A 22914-nucleotide genomic window follows, 5' to 3' on the forward strand; every position below is an offset into this window, starting at 1 on the left:
AATATAGATCAATGGAACAAAATAGAAAACCCACACATAAACCCACACACTTATAGACCCCTTATCCTTGACAAAGGAGGCAAGAATATACAATGGAGAAAAGACAATCTCTTTAACAAGTGGTGCAGGAAAAACTGGTCAACCACCTGTAAAAGAACGAAACTAGAACACTTTCTAACACCATACACAAAAATAAACTAAAATGGATTAAAGATCTAAATTGAAGACCAGAAACTATAAAACTCGAGGAAAACATAGGCAGAACACTCTCTGACATAAATCACAGCAAGATCCTCTGTAATCCACCTCCCAGAGTAATGGAAATAAAAGCAAAAATAAACAAATGGGACCTAATTAAACTTAGCTTTTTCACAATGAAGGAAACTATAAGCAAGGTGAAAAGACAGCCTTCAGAATGGGAGAAAATAATAGCAAACGAAGTGACTGACAAAGAATTAATATCAAAAATATACAAGCAATTCAATACCAGAGAAGTAAACAACCCAATTCAAAAAATGGGCCAAAGAACTAAACAGACATTTCTCCAAAGAAGACATACAGATGGCTAACAAACACATGAAAAGATGCTCAACATCACTCATTATCAGAGAAATGCAAATCAAAACCAAAATGAGGTACCATCTCACACCAGTCAGAATGGCTGCCATCAAAAAGTCTACAAACAATAAATACTGGAGAGTGTGTGGAGAAAAGGGAACCCTCTTATACTGTTATTGGGAATGCAAACTAGTACAGCTACTATGGAGAACAGTATGAAGAATCGTTAAAAAACTGGAAATAGAACTGCCATACGACCCAGCAATCCCACTGCTGGGCATACACACTGAGGAAACCAGAACTGAAAGAGATACATGTACCCCAATGTTCAGTGCAGCACTGTTTGCAATAGCTAGGACATGGAAGCAACCTGGATGTCCATTGGCAGATGAATGGTTAAGGAAGTTGTGGTACATATACACAATGGAATATTACTAAGCTATACAAAAAGAACACATTTGAGTCAGTTCTAAAGAGGTGGATGAAACTGGAGCCTATTATACAGAGTGAAGTAAGCCAGAAAGAGAAATACTAATGCAGTATATTAAAGCATATTTATGGTATTTAGAAAGACAGTAAAGATGACCCTATGTGCAAGACAGCAAAAGAGACACAGATGTAAAGAACAGATTTTTGGACTCTGTGGGAGAAGGCAAGGGTGGGACAATATGAGAGATTAGCATTAAAACATGTATATTACCATATGTAAAATAGATGACCAGTGCAAATTCAATGCATGAAGCAGGGCACCCAAAGCTGGTGCTCTTGGACAACCCAGAGGGATGGGATGGGACCTATGTTCAGGATGGTAGGACCTATGTACACTCATGACTGATTCATGTTGATGTATGGCAAAACCAATACAATATTATAATGTAATTAGCCTCCAATTAAAATATTAAAAAATTAAAAATTTTAAAAAAAGAACAAAGAGTTACAAAGACAGCTTGAAAAGTTATAGAGGAATAATTTTTAAGGCAAAAAATAACATATAGTAAGACCCTCAAGACTATATTTGCTAAAGGTATTTCCCAAATTTTATTTCCTAATGTTACTTTTATTTCAGACATATGTTTTATATAATTATGTTTGTGATATTTTCCTTTGTAATTACTTTCATCAAGAAACTCTTTAGAGATCAAATAGATATTCATATTCCTTTACTTCTTTTTATCATTTATTTTCTTAATCTTTTTTTTTGTTTGTTTGTTTTCTTAATCTTTAAAATAAACTTTTGGCTATGGTATGAGGTAAGGAACTAACTTTTCCAAATATATATTTATTTTTTTCTGATATTAGGTAAGAAATAACTCCATTAGTGGTTTTTTAGTTGTACCTTTTTATATTAAACTCTTATATTCATATATATATGTCAATACCAGCAAGAGTAGATAAAAATATATTTTCTATAATTTTCCATTCCACATCTATTTTTTTCCCATGAAATCACACTGCTTTAATAATTATAGCTTTATGGTATATTTTAATATCATCCTTTTGCCCTCCTCCCTTTTTTCAGAATTTTTAGACATTTTTACAGTTTATTTTTGCCAAATGAATGATAAAAGTATTTAAATATCCTAGTAATGTTATGAATAGATATGTGTAAAGCTTCTTTAGTTTTTGCTAGTTTGTCCATCTTCATAACATTTACTTTTACCATCCCAGAAAATGGTTTCTTAATCTATTCATTTAAGTCTCTTAATTTGAATAATCATTTATACATTCACCTAAAATGTTCTATTAATATGTATCATCTCTATTAGCATATTCACAAAAATCCATACAATTAATATGTATCCTCTGTATTTTTCCATTTTAATCCTTAGAAAACTGAGGCTCAAAAAGTACATTGTTAATGATTACTATGTAGTCAGCATGTGACACAGCTATGATTTTTCACATACATATGGCTCTACTTTCTTTCTATATAAACAATTCCTTTGAGTCCTGAAAGTTCTTGTACAGGTTCCACCATTTTGTTGTTGATGATTTTGTGTATATACACTTTTTGCTTCAATTTATCATTAATCCTCAATCTGAAATCCTTCCACACTTAATATAAAGTGTGCATTATTGCATAGTTACATATTCTCATGGAAATTTAAGGAAATAATGTACAACTATCCCAAAACCAAATCCCTTATAATTGGAAATTTGGGTATTTGTGTTATTTCAGTTTTTATTCCTTCTGCAAACATTGGTTATATATTCTTTGACAGAATTAATCGCTTATACACCAAATTAATTTTGCATATAAATTCCCAGAGATGATGTTGTTGGACTAATTTATACACACTTTATTTTTTTTAATTTATTTAATTGGAGGCTAATTACTTTACACTATTGCAGTGGTTTTGCCATACATTGACATGAATCTGCCACAGGTGTACATGTGTTCCCCATCCTGAATCCCCCTCCCACCTCCCTCCCCATCCCATCCCTCTGGGTCATCCCAATGCACCAGCCCTAAGCACCCTGTCTCATGCATCAAAACTGGACTGGCGATTCGTTTCACATATAATATACATGTTTCAATGCCATTCTCCCAAATCATCTCAGCCTCGCCCTCTCCCACAGAGTCCAAAAGACTGTTCTATACATCTGTGTCTCTTGCTGTCTCGTATATAGGGTTATCATTACCATCTTTCTAAATTCCATATATATGCATTAGTATACTGTATTGGTGTCTTTCTTTCTGGCTTACTTCACTCTATAATAGGCTCCAGTTTCATCCACCTCATTAGAACTGATTCAAATGTATTCTTTTTAATGGCGGAGTAATATTCCATCATTTATACACACTTTAAAGGGATTTTATCTGTAGTACTATCAAAAAGAATGTAATAATTCATATGTCTAGCAATTGTACATGAAAGTAACTCCCTATATTCTTGTAAAAAAAAAATAAAAAGCTAATATTTAACAATGGCTTATTTCTTCCCAGACTCTGTTCTAAGCATTGTAGTATATCTACACATTTAGTTTTCTCAGTAACTCAAGAGGTACTATTATGTGACCTATATACTGAAGTAGAAAAAGAGGGACAGAGATGAAGTAATTTGCCCAAATTAATCTAACTAGTAAGTGCTTTCAGGATTTAAATTCAAGGACTTTGAGTCATACTATTTTTCTAGGTTTTATCTCTTCACACATATACACACATATCAATTGTCATTATAATTTGCAAGACTGAACACTTTTTATTTATGTATCATTTTCAGGGAGCACTTGTCCATGTGCTCCAGTAAGTCTCATTATGTGAATTATATTTTCTAACTTCTTCGTGTGTGTGGCATTATCAGTCTCAACACTTGAACTCAATTTTGTATGAGTGGTCCACCTTCTTGACAAAAATTTCTAAGATAGGTTTCTTTGGCAGGAGGTTGTTTAGAATAAAGTTGCTATTAAAATTTACATTTAAAACTTTGGGTTTATATATGCTTTGACATTCTCAGGAAAAAATAAAACAGGAATAAAATTGATGAATCATATAATAGGAGAACAGTGAACTCTAAAAAAAATCCAAACTATTTTCTAAAGTATAACAGTTGTGCTCTCAATTACAGTTTATGAGATTTCTAGTTGTGCCACATTTTTACCAACACTTTGCACTGCCGTTCTTTTTAGTTTTAGCATTCTAGTGAGTAAACAGGGTGTCTTATTGGATTTTTAATTTGCATTTCCTTGATAACTAGTCAAGTTCAGTATCTTTATGTTTCTCATTTGTAATTTTTTGCAGAGTACTCATTTAAATCTTTTGCCCATTTTTTCAGGTTGATTTTTCTTCTTATTATTTATTTGTGTAAGTTTTTAACATATGCTAAATACAAAGTGCTTTGTGGGTTATATGTAAAGTGAATGTTCTCTCTCAGCCTGTGACTTGCTTTTTAATTTTCTTGATGGTGTTTATTCTAATTGGTATGTTTTTGTTTTTCTTGCTTTGCCTAAATATCTGAGACATCCAGTATAACATTAAACAGAATTGGTGAGAACAGAAATTCTTCTCTAGTTTCTGATCTTAAGGGGGAAAGTATTCAGTCATTGAATAGCAAGTATGAGATTAGCTATAGCTATAGCTTTGCAAAAGATGTCCCTTATTAGAATTAAGAAGTTCCTGACCAGTTCTAGTTTTCTAAAGTTTTGGTGGTGTTGAATTTTTTTCAAATGAATTTTTTCCATATTTTGAGACAATCATTCTTTTTCTATAGTTACATATGTAATACAGTGAGTTACACTGATTAATTTTTCAAATGTTGTTTTCCCTGTTATGGTATATTGTATTTTCTATATACTGCTTTCCTAAATTTCCTAAATTGCTTAGGATTTTATAAAATATTTTTGCATCTATGTTCAAAAGGAATATTATCTGTAGTTTTCTTTTCCTAAAATACTTTTGTGTGTTTCTGGTGTTAAGGTATTGGGTGGCACTAGTGATAAAGAATCCATCTGCTAATGCAGGAGAGGAAACAAAAGAAGCTGGTTCAGTCCCTGGGTTGGGAAGATCCCCTTGAGGAGGGTATGGCAACCCACTCCAGTATTCTTGCCTAGAGAATCCCATGGAGAGAGGAGTCTGGCGGGCTATAGTCTATATGCAAACAGTTGGACACGACTGAAGCAACTTAGCACACATTAAGGTATTACAGGTCTCATAAAAATGTTATGTTTGTTTCTAGGAATGTAATAAATACACTTTTCCTCACACCAAGAACAATTTATTAAAAGCATGGATGCTATAGATAAAACATTAGAAGGTGGAGAGAAGGCAGACCAACTGATGATGTTAGGACCCAAGGAATGGCCAGAGTGGTGTAAGTTGAGATCTATTGGGCAAACCCCTACCACTGTACATTGGTGTCAATGGAAGCCAAGTGAAGAATTTGGACTTCCACTGCCATCTGGTAGTAATGATGTGGCATCCTTCATCACTCAGTGGAGTACTGTCAGGGAAGCCCTGCTAAAATGCCAGATTTAAACAAGATGCAGTATATTATAATATAGCACCCAAAATGTCCAGATTTCAATCAAAACTCTTGTCATGTAAAGAATCAGGAACATCTAAAATTGAATGAACAAAGAATTCAACAGAAGCCAACACCAGATGACACAAATGCTGGAATTATCTGACAAGAATTTTCAAGCAGCAATCATTAAAATGTTTAATGAGCAATTACAAATACACCTGAAATAAATGAAATATAGAAAGTCTCGAAAGTAGAATATATATATATACAAAGAAGAAGCAAATGGAAATTTTAGAGATTAAAAATGAAAATAACCCAAGTAAAAAAAAAACTCAGTGGATGGATTTGGTTTCATATCCAAAATGTAATTAGTCTGGAAGTCATCACTCCCACGCTTAAAAAAAGAAAAAATAAACAAATTGAAAACCAATGACTTTTCTTGGACTCAGAGAAATGAGTTTTAAAAACAACTCACTGCCCTGAATCTGATGAGAATCAGGTAAATCCAGAACGATACAGCTAAGATCTACTTACCTGAAGCAGAAGCAGGTGGAGCCATTAACTGGTGGTAACACTGATTGACAATTTTGATGAATTGTTAGAGGCTGAGTGAGGAGGACTAGTGTGAGAATGAGAAACTCTCGGGGGCTTCAGTCATGGGGGGGGGGGGATCTCTCATACTTCTATGAGCTCACCTCCAAGAACCCCAGCAAGTTTGCATGGTGAAGAGCAGAGAAAAATACCTTTGTGGCTTTGGCAGAGAAGGTGAAAGATAACCATTGTGAAATATACTCTCAGTGTTCTCCATAAGAAAGGTTTGCTGGCCCTACTCTCCAAGGGAACAAGACTTTACCAGAACCAGATCTCACCTGAGGGAAGAGCATTTCTCCCACTTCAGCCCCCTCTAGACTTGTCTAACCTAAGGGAGAGGGGAACAGCTAAGAAATGCTTGTGAAGATAATAAGTCTCACTGTCACAGGCCCACTAACAGATGGATTTAATCAATCAATTATACAACACTTTTCCTCCTATCTACACCTTGCCACCATAAAGCAGGGCTTCAGTATGATAGCAGATTACAGATGAACAAGCAGCAAAACAGACTATCTGAGGAGTACTTCAAGACACCCAAAATCAACAAGGAAGAAAAAAAGGACAATGCCTAGTTGGGCTGTGTTTATTGTTTAATGTTAACATGAAACCTCATGCTAAAAGCCTATTTACCTTAATTCCTATTACTGGGTATATCATACTCAGGTTTCAGCAACAACAACAGAAAAACACAGGGCATGCTAAAAGGCTAAAAATCCACAGTCTGAAGAGACAAATCAAGCATCAGAACCCAACTCAGATATGACATGGAGTTTGATTATCAAACAGCACAGAGAATTTAAGAAAGTATCAAAGAAAATACTAAAAATCAAAAACCCTATGCATTTTTAGCTTATTGATTTCCTCCATATTGTTAACACCTGTTCTTTCCTAATTTTTTTCTTAATTTGGAGTTAGTTTGTGTTTTTTTCTTGTCTTCTTTAGATGAATGCTTGGACCATGGATTTTAGACCTTGCTTCTTCATTAAAATAAGGATTTAAAAATAAAATTTCCCTCTAAACACTATTTAAACACAAATTTTACATGTGTTTTCATTGTTATTCAATTCATAGTACTTTTCTAATTTCTCTAGTCATCTATTCTTTGACTCATGGGGTTATTTAGAAGAGGGCTGTTTAGTTTTCAGATATTTAGGTATTTTAAAGTAACTTTCTGTAATTCATTTCCAGTTTAGTTCCATTGTGGTAGGAATTAAATACACAATCTGTATGATTTCAGTTCCCTTACATTTTTGAGACTTGCTTTATGGCTAAGAATTAGGTCTATCTTGGTGAATGCCCCACGTCCTAGAACAGAATGTATATTCTGCTGTTGCTAGGTTTTTAAATCATCAGTTAGTTGACAGTGCTTTTCAAGTTTGCTATATCCTTATTGATTTCCTGTGTAGTTTTCTCTTGAGAACTGACATTTTCAACTATAACTGGATTTGTGTGTTACCCTTTGGTGTTTGATCAGTACTTGAAGTTGTGACTTTAGATGCAAACATTTTGAATTTTTATGTTTAACCCTTTTGTTATTATGAAACAGTAACTCTTTATTCCTAATATTATTTGTCATTAAGTCTACATTGTTAAATATACACAATCATTAGTTTGTGATTGCACTGTCTTTTCCCATCATTTCTTTTAACGTCTAATGTATAGTATAATCAATAATATTAATACATACATTTTATTTTCATGTATTATAAGACATCTCTTAAGGACTGCATTATAGTTGGGTTTATGTATTTAATTCATTCTTACAATCTCTGCCTTTTAATTGGAATGCTTAGGAGACTGGTCAAGATGGCAGAGGAAAGAGAACTTGAGCTCACTTCCTCTCATGAGCACACCACAATCACTGTCTGCAGAAAAGCCATCCATGAAAAAAACCCAAAACTTACCAGAAAAGATCTTCCACTGCTAAACACAAAGGAGTAACCACATCAAGGCTGTACATTATCACCCTATTTATTTAATTTATATGCAAAGTACATCCTGCGAAATGCCAGCCTGGGTAAAGAACAAGCTGGAATCAAGATTGCCGGGAAAAATATCAATAACCTCAGATATGCAGATGACACCACTCTTATGGCAGAAAGCAAAGAAGAACTAAAGAGCCTCTTGACGAAAGTAAAAGAGGAGAGTGAAAAAGTTGGCTTAAAACTCAACATTCAGACTTAGAAGCGACTGGCATTGTTGGGTTCCTGTGTTGTCCTTGAGGTGACTCGGCATGATTGAATTTGCGGCATCCTCGCATTCACTCACAGGTCAAAATGCAAATCTTCGTGAAGACCCTGACCGGCAAGACCATCACCCTGGAGGTGGAGCCCAGTGACACCATCGAGAACGTGAAGGCCAAGATCCAGGATAAGGAAGGCATTCCCCCTGACCAGCAGCGGCTCATCTTTGCCGGCAAGCAGCTGGAAGATGGCCGCACTCTTTCTGATTACAACATCCAGAAAGAGTCGACCCTGCACCTGGTCCTCCGTCTGAGGGGTGGTATGCAGATCTTCGTGAAGACCCTGACCGGCAAGACCATCACGCTGGAGGTGGAGCCCAGTGACACCATCGAGAACGTGAAGGCCAAGATCCAGGATAAGGAAGGCATTCCCCCTGACCAGCAGCGGCTCATCTTTGCTGGCAAGCAGCTGGAAGATGGCTGCACTCTTTCTGATTACAACATCCAGAAAGAGTCTACCCTGCACCTGGTCCTTCGTCTGAGGGGTGGCTGTTAATTCTTCAGTCTTTATTCATAATGTTCAATAATGGCATTGTTCTGCACTCTAGCCATTTACCCCCATTTAAGTTTAGAAATTACCAGTTTCAGTAATAGCTGAACCTGTTCAAAATGTTAATAAAAGTTTTGTTGCATGATAGCACTTTTGGTGTCTGTTCTGAAATGACATGGTAATGGTGGGTACTCTTTAACAGGTTAAAATGGTAATCAAAGAAGGCATTTGACTGCGGTTGTTTGTGTCACCAAAATAAAGTCATTGGCAAACAAAAAAAAAAAGAAAAAGAAAAAAAAAAACTCAACATTCAGAAAACTAACATCATGGCATCTGGTCCCATCACTTCATGGCAAATAGATGGGGAAACAATGGAAACAGTGACAGACTTTATTTTTGGCTCCAAAATCACTGCAGATGGTGACTGCAGCCATGAAACTAAAAGACGCTTGCTCCTTGGAAGAAAAGCTATGACCAACCTAGACAGCATATTAAAAAGCAGAGACGTTACTTTGCCAACAAAGGTCCATCTAGTCAAAGCTATGGTTTTTCCAGTAGTCATGTATGGATGTAAGAGCTAGACTATAAAGAAAGCTGAGCACCGAAGAATTGATGCTTTTGAACTGTGGTGTTGGAGAAGACTCTTGGGAGTCCCTTGGACTACAAGGAGACCAAACCAGTCCATCCTAAAGGAGATCAGTCCTGAATATTCATTGGATGAACTGATGCTGAAGCTCCAATACTTTGGCCACCTGATGTGAATAACTGACTAATTGCAAAAGACCCCGATCCTGGGAAAGACTGAAGGCGGAGGATAAGATGATTGGAAAGCATCACTGACTGGATGGACATGAGTGTGAGTAAGCTCCGGGATTTGGTGATGCACAGGGGACCCTGGCATGCTGCAGTCCATGGGGTTGCAAAGAGTTGGACACGACTGAGCGACTGGACTGAACCACAAGACAAACAAGAGGGGCAAATTAATGATATAATCAAGCCCCATACCCTCCAGTGTGCTATGCACAAACTGGAAAATAATTATAGCGCGAGTTTCTCCCACAGCAGTGAGAATTCTGAGGCCCGTTTCAGGTTCCTCGGCCAGGGGTCCTGCACCGGGAAGAGTGCTCGGCTTTCAAGATCCCCGGGCTTAATTTCAGGAGCACCACATGCCTGTGGGCGATAGAGACTTCCTCACACAAACTCACCTTCAGGACCCAAAGAATAAAGTAGAAGTTCGACAGGCACCTAGGAAAAGCCTACCTGCTGGTCTTGGAGACGCTCCAGTAGAGAATGGGGCAGGCGACTGGGAACGCAGACGCTGAGAGAAGCCATATTTGGTAGCTCAACCCACACGCATGCGTGGAAGGCGGAGGCCGTGCTGGCAGCGTCAGGTGGGCCCTTCCTCTCTCTTATTGGCGCCAAGACCTGGTGCCGCTCGATAGCCTATAGACGCTGGTGCTGGGACACCTCAGGCCAAACAATTAACAGGGCAGGAAGAGAGCCTCACCCAGGAGCAAAGAGGTTGCACAAGGTTTTCCTGAGCTCATAGCTGGCTCTCCACAGGGCCCCGCTCCCCACAAGGCAAACACCCAGCTACTTCCATCCACGAGTGGTCAGACAACAGCCCTGCCCTCCAGGGAGCCTGTATTAGCATCTAGTCTCCATCCGCCAGGAGTTGACACCACACCCAGGAAAACCACAACCTCACAGCCTGAGAACCCAGTCTGCACACTAGCAGGCCAGTTCCTACCCTGAGACCAGCTGGGCCCCAGCCCTGCCCACTACTAGGCTGACACAAGCTCCAGGACATCTCAGACTGAGTCAGGAACTGCCCTCCCCACCCAGCCCTCCAAGCCACTAGCAATCTGACACCAGCTCTGGGATCCCTGGGCCCTGTAGCCAGGCTCTAGGACCCAGCTTGGCCTGTCAGTTGTCCAGCTCTAACCCCAGAACCTAGATTCACCCACCAGTGTGGGGGCAAAATCCCTAGAGTCTTCTGGGACCCTGACTATCCCCCTCCCCCAGTGGGCCAGCACTAGGCTTGGGGTTCCTTGGGGGTCTACATCAGCCGCCTCATGACCAGGCCCTGCTAATCAGCACCAGCAGCATCTGCACAAGGCAAGGCCTGGCAACCAACTGGGCTGGGGGCCAACCAAACCTATCATCCACTTACTCAGCGTGCCACAACAGAAGGACCCACACAGTCCTCTTAGGGGGAACCCCGAGAGCATACAGCTTGGGTGATGAGAGGGGAGTGTACTGCAGGGATGGACAGGACTTTTCCTACAGAGGGCCAATTCTATAAAGCGGAGAAACATAACTAACCTACCACATAGGTAAAAATACACATAGCAGTTTAGACAAAAAGAGGAGGCAGAGGAACATGCTTGAGATGAAGGAGCAAGATAAAACCCCAGAAGAACTAAGTGAAGGGAAGATAGGCAATCTGCCCAAGAAAGCAGTTGTACAGATGATGAAAGAACTCAGGAGAGAAGGATGGATGCACAGAGTGAGTAGTTAGAAGCTTAGAAACAAAGAGTTAGAAAATGCAAAGAACAACCAAATAGAAAAGCAGAATATAATACCTGAAATGGAAAACATTAGAAGAAATCAACAGTACACTAAATGATACAGAGGAAAAGATCAGTAAGCTGGAAGATAGAGGAGTGGAAATCACTGCTGCTGAATAAAAAGAAATGAAGATAAATGAGGACAGTTTAAGAGGCAACTTCAATCACAGTCCTATTCCCATTATAGGAGTTCCACAAGAGATTGGAAAAAACAAGGGGGCTGAGAACATATTTGAAAACATAATAGCTGAAAACTTCCCTAACCTGAGAAAAGAAACAGTCACCCAAGTCCAGGAAGGGTAGAGTACCACACAGGATGAACCAAAAAGGAACACACCTAGATACACTGTAATTGAAACGACAATTAAAGATAAAGAGAGAAATTAAAAGCAGCAAAGAAAAAGCAACGAATAACATTCAAGTTAACTCCCATAAGGCTATCAGCTGATTTTTCAGCAGAAACTCTGCAAGCCAGAAAGGAGTGATCAGGTACTTAAATGTGATGAAAAGGAAAGCCTACAACCAAGAATCTTCTACCCAGCAAGGCTCTTGTAAGTGATATCTTATAGTTTTCAAAATAATATGTAAATTTAGCTCAATAGCTATACTTCTTATATTTTTATTTTTTGTTTGGGGTTTTGTTTTTGCTTAAATTTGATGCCAAGGTTTTTGTTTTACTTTGATGTTTTTTAACGGTTGCTCAAGAGTTTACAATATGCATCTTTAACATATTTCAGTCTATCATCTAGTAACATTATACCACATCAAGTAAAAGGTAAAAGCTTTGCAGCTTTGTGCTTCTACTATGCCCTCCCATTGTAAATATCATGTTGTTGATTGAATTTTGTGTCTTTCTTTAAAGAGTATTGAACTTCATTTTGTTTGGGACTTAAATTATTTCCAGGTCAGCCTGATTATTTCAAAGCTTAGTTTTAGGTTATATTAGGGCAGTCTAGAATACCCTTTGAGGCTTCCCTGGTAGCTCAGCTGGTAAAGAATTTGCCTGCTTTGGAGGAGATCCAGGTTCAATTCCCGGGTTGGGAAGATCTCCTGGAGAAGGGATAGGCTACCGACTCCAGTATTCTCAGGCTTCCCTGGTGCCTCAGACAGTAAAGAATCTGTTGCAATGTGGGAGACCTGGGTTTGATCCCTACATTTGGAAGATCCCCTGGAGGAGGGCATGAAAATCCACTCCAGTATTCTTGCCTGGAGAATCCCCATGCACAGAGGAGCCTGGCAGGCTATGGGGTCACAGAGAGTTAGACACAACTGAGGGACTAAGCACAGCACAGTCCAGAGTATCCTTTACTCTGCATCTAGCTTAGCTTTATTATTAAGTCGGTGTATTTTAATATCTTCTGATATCTCAGGTGTTCAACAAGGTCTCTGGCTAGTTGGAACTCAGACATCCCCCATTCCCATGTGAGTTCTAGGGATGTTCCGCTTAGAGCTCCCAGTAGTTTTGAGCATGACCTCATGAAGTTTCATCCTATACATGCATGGTTTAGTAATCAGTCACAGACTCCAGGCACCTCGATGCAGACTGTTATGCTCCTTTTGGATTTAGCCGCTGCCTCTCTGCTATTTTTGTATTTTCACTTGCCTCGGTGCCCCAGAACTCTGATCTCTCATTCCTCCACTAAGCAAGCCTTCCCCTGGGTTCCTCCTTCCTTCCAGGAAATTTTTTCAGGTAGAAAGACCGTACTGTCTAAGGTTCATTTTGTTTCCCTTCTCTTAAAGATCACGGTCCTGTAGTGTCTGCTGTCTAACACCTGAGGTTTCGTATATTTTGTCCAGTTTTCTAGTTATTTATAGCAGTAAGACACAACTGGGGCTGATTACTTTTTCATGGTAAAAGCTAAAGTCCCTGAATTTCCCATTTTCTGTCATCCAGAGTGTAACAGAGTGATGTAAATCCCAGTATTTTACTACTGCCTAGCTATGTGACTTTGACCACTTCATTTAAATTCATTGAACTTCCTTTTCCTTATCTGAAAAAATGGACAGGAAAATACCAAAACTACTAGTTCCTTATGCTTGTTAAGTTAAATATGTTAACAAACATATCTGGAAGAGGCATCTAAATGTCAATTTTCATTCTCCTTCCAACAAAACTGACTATGGAACAAGACCATTTCATTACGCATCAGAAATATAAAAAGAAAAATGTTGTCATACCTGTAATGTAAAATGTTCCTTTATGCTACTGTGTCTTCAAAACACATGCCACATACTGCTTAACAGCTGGATCCTGAACTCATACTTCTTTCTGTTCTCTGGAGAGGTAGACATTTTATGAACAGACTGAGGCAGGTGCTCGATTCTCCCAGGTATGAACTTCACCTCTTATTATTAATAGTTGTACCCATCGTCACCGTTGTCACCTCACTCTTCATACTTTTAGTTATTAGCCATTCTATCTGGTTATCTGCCCTGACTACAGAACCCCAGGGCACTTTCCTCCTTTGACCATTCTTCCTACCTTGTAATTCACTTGTTACATTATTTCCACCTAAAGTGAAACCTGAGCAGACAGCTCCATATGCTTATGGAATCATAAACAGAATCAGTTTTGTGGAGGCACACTTGGCTTCTTTATTATAATAATCATCGTATGAGTGAAAGTACTAGAAGATGTGAAATAAAAGCATTGTGTTTGCACTTTCTCAAATAAGATCATCCTTGGCATTAAGTTAGAGAATGCACAAAAACTCTTAAGGGGAAAGAGAGCCACATGTTTAAGAATCAATTTAAAATACTTACAATATTCCACACAGAGTTTCTGAGGATCTATGTGCTAGTGGTTATTAGGTTCTAGAGGAACCAAGATATACAGGATACAATCCCTCAAGATTAGGTAAGGTCAAAGCAATAATACATAGAAAGTGTCATAACTTGTATAGACAATTAAGAGGGAAAAAGATAAAACCAGATAACGTAACATACACTGTTACCCTCTTATACTATTTCATAAAGGCACAAGGTAGATTTATTTCATACTTTCCATGATATCCTTTCCCATTCAAATTTTAAAATATAAGCAAAAATTCAAGGCTCCCTCTTACATTTCAATTTCTATTATATATTTTTTAGCCACAAAAAAGATACTGGTGGAGGGACTGAGTTACCTTTGATTATTAGGTACACAATAGATTTGAACCCATCATTATTTTAGGATGCTTTTAAACAGCTTAAGTTGTTCTTGCCATCTAGTCTTGTTATTGCAAGTCACACAATATGAGATATGAAGCAATTAAATGGTAGCAACGTTGAGGCAACCATAGTAGTGCTACTCAAAGGATAAAACGGTACCCTGCAAATCATCACCAAAGTTCAATACCACAGTGAGAGTCATCTCTAAAGAGGCTTTAAAACCCTTATTAAGACAGTATCACATCTTCATTCTTCTTTTAAAAAGGCTTCTTCAGTCATAAAATTATATCAAGCAATACTTAAAACAACATATTTTTCAATTTGTAACATTTATACATGTAATATCTAGGGTAGTAATATCACAAAAAGGGGAAACAAGAATAGAGTGCTATAGGAGTAATGTTTTCATATCTCAACAAAATTTAGTATAAGTCTGATTTTGAGGAGAGGAGATGTACAAAGTAAGCCTTAAGCAACCATTCAGAAAATAATAACTTAAAATGTAATGAAAAAAATTAATTAAATTGGTACATTAGGAAATAATGCAAAAGAAAGCAGTGAAGGTAGAATAGTAGAACAAAAAGGATAAGAGATATAGAAACAAAAAGTAAATCAGCAGATATAAACCCAACTGTATTAATAATAGCATTACATGTGACTGGATTAAGCAACTCAACCAAAAGACAGAAATTGTCAGACTAGATTGTTAAAAATTCCCAACTCAAGTACATACTGTCTATAGGATACACAAATCAGGTTCAAAAAATACAAATAAATTGAAAGTGAAATAATGGGAAAGGATATATTACACAAACAGTAACTATGGGAGAACTGAAGTGGCTATATGTGGGACAAAATAAACTTTAAGACAAAAGATGTTATTAGAGATAAAAGAGAGAAATTTTATAATCACAAGAGGATAAAATCACTAAGAAAGTGAAACAATTATAAACAATATGCACCTAGTAAGATTGTACCAAAATACATAAAATAAGACTTGGCAGAAATGAAGGGAGAAATAGAAAACTCAACAATAACAGAGACTTCAACATCCCCCCCCCCATTTTTAATAATGGATAGAACAACTAGGCAGAACAAGGACAAAAAAGACTTGAACAAAACTATAACCAAATTACCATTGAATCTACATACCCTTGGATTCTGCATCATGGATTAACTAACTGTGGATCCAAAATACATTTTTTTAATTCCATAAAGTTCCAAAATGCAAAATTTTGATTTTTCACGCACTGGCAACAAATTACATAGTATTTACACTGCAATTACAACTATTTACATAACATTCACATTGTATTAGGTAACATAAGTAATATAGAGATTTTTTTTTTTTAATAGAGATGATTTAAAGTATATGGGAGGATTTCCTTTTCTCCACATCCTCTCCAGGATTTACTGTTTGTAGATTTTTTGATGATGGTTATCCAAATATCACATATTAATGCATATATGTGAAATCTAGAAAAATGGTACAGATGAATCTATTTCAAAGATAGGAATAGAGGTACAGATGTAGAGAATGGAGATGTGGATACAAAGTGAGGGGAGAAGGGGAGAGTGGGGTAGCCTGGGAGATTATGATTGACATAGATACACTGCCATGTGTAAAAGAGATAGCTAGTGGGAAGCGGCTGTATAACACAGGGGAACTCAGCCCGGTGCTGGGTGCTGACCTAGAGGGGTGGGATAATGGGGTGGGAGGGAGGTCCAAGAAGGCAGGGATATATGTATGCATATGGCTGATTCACCTCAATGAACAACAGAAACTAACACAACATTATATTCCAATAAAAAAATAAAGTATACAGAAGGATATGCATAGGTTATATGCAAACATAATGCCACCTTATATAAGGGACTTGAGCATCCTCAGATTTCAATATCCTCATAGGGCTCTGGAACCAGCCCTCTGAAAATACAGAGGGACAACCATAGACCTGTAAAACTGTCCACCCAACAACAGCAGAATTCTCATTCTTTTCAAGTTCATATGAAACATTCTTCAGAATAGACTATATATTATATGTTAGGTCATAAATTTGAAAGAAAGTGAAAGTGAAGTCGCTCAGTCATGTCCGACTCTTTGCAACCCCATGGAATACAGCTTACCAGACTCCTCCGTCCATGGGATTTTCCAGGCAAGAATACTGGAGTGGATCTCCATTTCCTTCTCCAGGAGATCTTCCCGACCCAGGGTTTGAACCCAGGTCTCCCACATTGTAGGCAGACGCTTTACTGTCTGAGCCACCAGGGAAGTCCCATAAATTTGACAGGATAGAAATAATATACTTGCGTGTTCCGACTAAGGTAGAATGAAAATAGAGGTCAGTTATGTTCTTGCCTGGAGAGTCCCGTGGACGGGGGAGCCTGGTGGGCTGCCGTCTATGGGGTCGTACAGAGTCGGACACGACTGAAGCGACTTAGCAGCAGCAGCAGCATAGAGAGATATTTAGAAAACTTAGAAATATATAAAAATTAGATAGCACACTGCTAATTAACCAATGGGTCAAAGAAAAAATCAAAAGGGAAATTTAAAAATACTTTAAGATGAATACAAATGAAGACACACATACCAAAACTTATGGCATGAGATTCATCTAAAGCAGTAACTATAGGAAAATTTATACCTCTAAATTCCTATATTAAAAAAAAGAAAGGAGATAAGAAACTAATAATCTAACTTCTCACTTTAAGATACTGGATAAAACTAGTGAACTAAACCTAATGTAAGCAGAAGAAAAAAATAATAAAGATTAGAATGGAAATTAATGAGATGGGGAAGAGAAAAATGAATGAAATCAAAAGCAGTTTCTTTGAAAAGATCAAAGAGATTGATAAACTTTTAGCTGTATTGCCCAAGAAAAATTTTGAGGACTCAGAAGCGATAGAAGGTCCACTACTAAAATTACAGAAATAAAAAAATAATAATGATAAAGGAATGCTATGAACTATTTATGCAAATATATTAGATAATAGAGATTAAATGGACAAATTCCTATAAAAAACAATACAAACTACCAAAATTGACTCAAGAATATACAATCTGAATAGAACTAAAATAAGAGATTTAATTAATAATCAAAAACTTACCCACAATGAAAAGTCCAGGCTGCAATGTCTTCACTGCTAAATTTCACCAAACATTTAAAGAAGAATTAGTATTAATTTTCACAAAAACTTCCAAAAAAAAAAAAGAAAAGGAGAGAACACTTCCCAACTCAGTCTGTGAGGCTATTTTTTATCCTGATATGAAAAATTAGATAATCAGGAGAAAACTGTAGACAAATATTTCTTATGAATATGTATATAAAGTTCTCAACAAGATACTGGCCATCTAGCAACATAAAAAAGAATTATACACTATAACAACATGGGGCTTATCCCAGAAATGAAAAATTAGTTTAGTATCTGAAAATAAATTCATGTAATATACCATGTCAACAGAATCAAAAACAAAAACCACATTATCATCTCAATTGTCTCAGAAAAAGTATTTGACAAAATCCAACACCCTTTCATGATAAAATCACTCAGAGACTCTTCTGAACCTGATAAAGTGAAAGTGAAAGTGAAGTCTCTCAGTCGTGTCCAACTCTTTGAGACCCCATTGACTGTAGCCTACCAGCTCCTCCATCCATGGGATTTTCCAGGCAAGAGTACTGGAGTGGGTTGCCATTTCCTGCTCCAGAGAATCTTCCCAACCCAGGGATCGAACCCGGGTCTCCCACATTGTAGGCAGACGCTTTACCGTCTGAGCCATAAGGGAAGCATGAACCTGATAAAAGGCAGCTACAAAAAAATCTACAGCTAATGGTAAAAGATAGGTTGCTTTCCCCTCTAACATCAGGGACAGGACAATGATGTCAACACTCACCACTTCTATTCAAAATTATACTGGAGGCTCCAGGAAAACTAGGTACTATGAATAAAAGGCATCCAGATCTTATCTATAGAAGATTGTAAGGAATTTAAAACAAGAAACCTACAGACAAAAAACTAATACATGAGTTCAGCAAGGTTTCAGGGTAAATATACAAAAATCAATAGTGTTTCCATTGTACTCACAGTGAACAATCTGAAAGTGGAATGGAGAAGAATTCAATTTACAGAAGCATCAAAAATAATAAAATGGGACCTCCCTGGTGGTCCAGTGATTAAAAAAAAAAGAAATCCACCTGCCAATGCAGGGGACATAGGTTCCATCCTGGCCTAGGAAGATTCCATTTGCCTCAGAGCAACTAAGCCATGCACCACAACTACTGAGCCCAAGGTCTAGAGCCTGGGATTCACAACTACTGAAGTCCGCATGCCCTGGAGCACATGCTCTGCAACAAGAGGAGCCATTGCAATGGGAAGCCCACACACCACAATTAGGGTGTTGGCATTGCTTGCCACAACTAGAGGAAAGCCTGCCTGCAGAAACAAAGACTCGGTGCAGCCAGAAATACGTAAGTAAATAAAAATTATAAAACACTTTTTAAAAATAATAAAATAATTAGGGATGGGCTACAAGGGCTTCCCTTGTAGTTCAGTCAATAAAGAGTCTGCCTGCAATGCAGGAGACTTGGGTTCTATCCCTGGGTCAGGAACATCCCCTGGAGAAGGAAATGGCTAACCCACTCCAATATTCTTGCCTGGAGAATCCCATGGACAGAGGAGCCTGGCAGGCTACAGTCCATGGGGTTGCAAAGAGTCAGACACAACAGAGCGACTTTCACTTCACTTCAAAATAATTAGGAATAAATTAAATAGAAGAAGTCAAAACTTATTCTGAAAACTAGGAAACAGTGTTGAAAGAAATTTAAAATATTTACATAAATGTGGGGTTGTCCGTGTTCATATATTAGATGAGTTAATAGTTAACATGACAGTACTCCCTGAATTGATATATAGATTCTATGCCCTCCCTATTAGAAATTGACAAGTTGATTCTAAAATTTAAATGGAAATTCAAGGGATTCAGACTAGATAAAACTATCTTGGAAAAAAAAATCAAAGTAGGAGGATTCACATTTCTCAATTTCAAAACTTACTACAAAGTAACATTAATCAAGGCAGTGTGGTACTGTCATAAGGACAGACATAGATCAAATGAATAGAACTGAGAGTCCAGAAATAATTCCATGTGTCTAAAGTCACCTGATTTTTAGCAAGGGTGCTAAGACCATTTAGACGGGAAATAATAGTTGTTTTGATAAACAGTACTAGGACAACTTGATAGCCACAAGTAAAACAATGAGATTGGGCCCTTAAATCATGACATATATAAAATTTAACTCAAAAGAGGTCAAAATTAACTAAAAGCTAAAAATATCAAACCCTTAGAAGAAAACACAGGAATAAATCTTCATGATCTGGAATTTAGCAATTAATTCTTATATGTGATGCTAAAAACTTGAGCAACAAAAGGAAAAAGAGATAAATTGGACTTCATCAAAATTCAAAATTCTTGAGCCTCAAGGACACTAGCAAGAAAGGAAAAGATAACTGACAGAATGGGAGAAAGTATCTGCAAAACATATATGTGACTTGTGTCTACAATATACAAAGAACCCATACAACTCAATAACAGAAAGACAAATCACCTAATTTTAAAACAGGCAAAAAATAAAATGGGCAAAGGATCTGAATAAACAGTTCTCCAAAGATGATATACTTCAATGGCCAGTAAGCACATAAAAAGATGTTTGATATCATTTGCCATCAGGGAAATGCAAATTAAAACCATGAGATTCCTCTTTAGGCCCACTAGAATGGCTGGAATTATAAAGTCATATAATAGCAAGTATTGGCAACAGTGTGGAAATATTGGAACCCTCATGAACTGCAGATGGGAATGTAAAATGGTGAGACCGTTTTGGAAAGCAAGAGCAGTTCTTCAAATAATTAAACATAGAGTTATTTATTATATAACTCAGCAATCCTACTCCTAGCAACATCCCCAAAAGAAATGAACACACACACACACATATTTACAAACCAAGACTTGTATATGAATCTCTGTAGCAGCATCACTTACAATAGCTACACAGTGGAAAGAACCCAAACTTCTGTCAACAATAAGTGGATAAATACAATGTGGCATATCCATACAACGGGATGTTATTTGACCATAAAAATGAGTGAAATACTATTATGTGCTACATTGATGAACACTGATAACATTGATAGACCCTGAAAACGTTCCGTTAAATGTAAGAAGCCAATCACAGAAAACTACCTATGACATGGTTCCACTCACACGAAATGTCCAGCCAGATTGTTAGTTGCTTGGGGCTGACAAATATAGAGGCATAGGGAGATGGTATTTAAATGATAGTTTATTTTTGAAATGATCAAAATATTCTAAAATTGACTATGATAGTCCTTGCATATATACTTATGACTATATTAAAACTCATTGATGTGTGCACTTTAGATGTTGAACTGTATGGTATATGAACTGTAGCTCAAAAAAGCTGTAAAAAATCCTACTTTTCAACATACTGGTTGTAGAAATGAACAACATTTAGAAAATGTGAAAGAACCTATGGCCAAATATTTTTCCCTTTGAAGCCTTGAGTGAATAATACCTCTGTTCTGATTCATTTACATGTAATTCATCAACATGGTTCCTAAGGAGGCATTCGATGTCTGGGGGGACTGAAGAACTTTTCAGTTGGTGAACCTTGGTTGGATGCTTTTCTTTTTTCCCTCTGAACCATGATGTTGTGCTTGACGACATTAGTTTTAACTTAGTTCTGGAAAGGTTCACTTCCAGTTGCAAACTCAGATCTCAGGAATTGTGAGGGAGTCCTACATTTTTTAAAAATGCGGAACATGCTATTTCCTCTGATTGGAATGATGAAGCAACATTACATGTGACACTGATGAATAAGATAGTGAGCTCAAATGCCTGGAGTTTTTAGCCATATGTAAAGTAATACACAGTGCCCCAAACATGCTTTGCACTAGTTCTCTCTCCTGTAGTTGGGGCAGTGACGGAAGGTGAGAAGGGCTGCCACGTGGGTATGTCCTAGAAGAGGCAAGAGGGACAGTTACAGTGTGTGCTTCTGCTGGCTTACCCTCACTCAGGGACTCTCTGCTGGCCCCCTTATATGCCTTATGTCTGGGGGAGAATAATAAAAATAAAATGCATTATGGAGAAGAGAGTGATTCTGGTACTCCGTGGGAAAGAGGAAAAATGTGATATGTTATAAATCTCAGGTTTAATTGCAGAAATAAGGTGAAGCAGAGACACTGACTCCAGGGTATTTAGGAGCCACCAGAGGCTGCAGATCCACAAGACTGATAGCACTTGGTCATGTAAGATGGAATAACTCCTCGATGCTCCACCATCGAGCCTGTGCTGCATGCTCCTCCAGACATTTCTTGGAGTAACAAGCATGGTATGACCCTGAAGACATAAACTGATGCACAACTTGCCCTCAACCTGAAAAGTTCACTAGGTTTTTCTTGTTGCTGATTGTGTTTGAATGCATATAAGAGGCAGGAGTTAAAAAAAAAAAAAAAAAAAGAGGCAGGAGTATTGTCAAAAGAAGTAGTATGGCTGTGTAAAGGAGAAGAGGGTGGCAGAGGATGAGATGGTTGGATGGCATCACCGACTCAGTGGACATGAACTTGGGCAAACTCTGGGAGATGGAGAGAGATAGGGAAGCCTGGCGTGCTGCAGTCCATGGGGTTGCAGAGTTGGACACGACTTAGTCACTGAACAACAACAAAGACAACAACATGGCTTGTATATATTTCATATCCTTCCATTTTTCTATAGCCCTATGTCTATACTCAATGGCAACAGTTTCAAAACTCTTCGCAAAAACTTGCCTCAGTGTTTCATTTTTAAATCAAATCAGGAGCTGACTTGTTAGTGGCTGTGTGGTCAGTAACCAAGAAAATAGGGGGTTTATTCTGTTAGCCTTAAAACCTTAAGTAGTCAGCAGGTGGTTTTTTTGTTTTTGTTTTTGTTGTTTTAAATATTGGAAAATAACCAATCACATAAAAGACTTGTAGTATAATTCTTGGTCCTAGATGTCAGGTAGGTGACCTAGCCTAGCTCCTCCCTGGACCCACAGATCCATAGACCCTCTGACCCATAGCATAGCTCCTCCTCTGACCCATTGTATTTTACAGTACAGTCCTTCTCATTGCAGAGAGTTAGTCATCCTTACCTCCCCTGCTCCTTAGTGACAGCAAGTAAATCCGATTTACTGAGAGAAGGTGAAGAGGTTAGGGAGAGAACCACTCATCCCAGTGACCTAGTGCTATTCAGTATATAAGAGTGGAGGTCCAACCTGTCTTCCTCACTGTGTGTGTATGTTAGTCGCT

General features: G+C 37.7%; 2 protein-coding genes across 2 annotated transcripts in view; one reads left to right on the top strand and one right to left on the bottom strand.

The window, feature by feature from the left end:
* The window catches only part of TWIST1 (twist family bHLH transcription factor 1), a 135500-nt gene that overhangs the window by 85689 nt on the left and 26897 nt on the right, over positions 1-22914 (bottom strand). The window lies entirely within an intron of this gene.
* LOC145523089 (polyubiquitin) lies at positions 8299-8998 on the top strand. The gene has a single exon (XM_081532880.1). The coding sequence runs from the start codon at positions 8393-8395 to the stop codon at positions 8852-8854; it is 462 nt and encodes a 153-aa protein (XP_081389006.1). The 5' UTR covers positions 8299-8392; the 3' UTR covers positions 8855-8998.

The sequence above is a fragment of the Giraffa tippelskirchi genome, chromosome 10, assembly GCF_054371585.1.
Source record: "Giraffa tippelskirchi isolate mGirTip1 chromosome 10, T2T-mGirTip1v1.2.pri, whole genome shotgun sequence".
Lineage (NCBI taxonomy): Eukaryota > Metazoa > Chordata > Mammalia > Artiodactyla > Giraffidae > Giraffa > Giraffa tippelskirchi.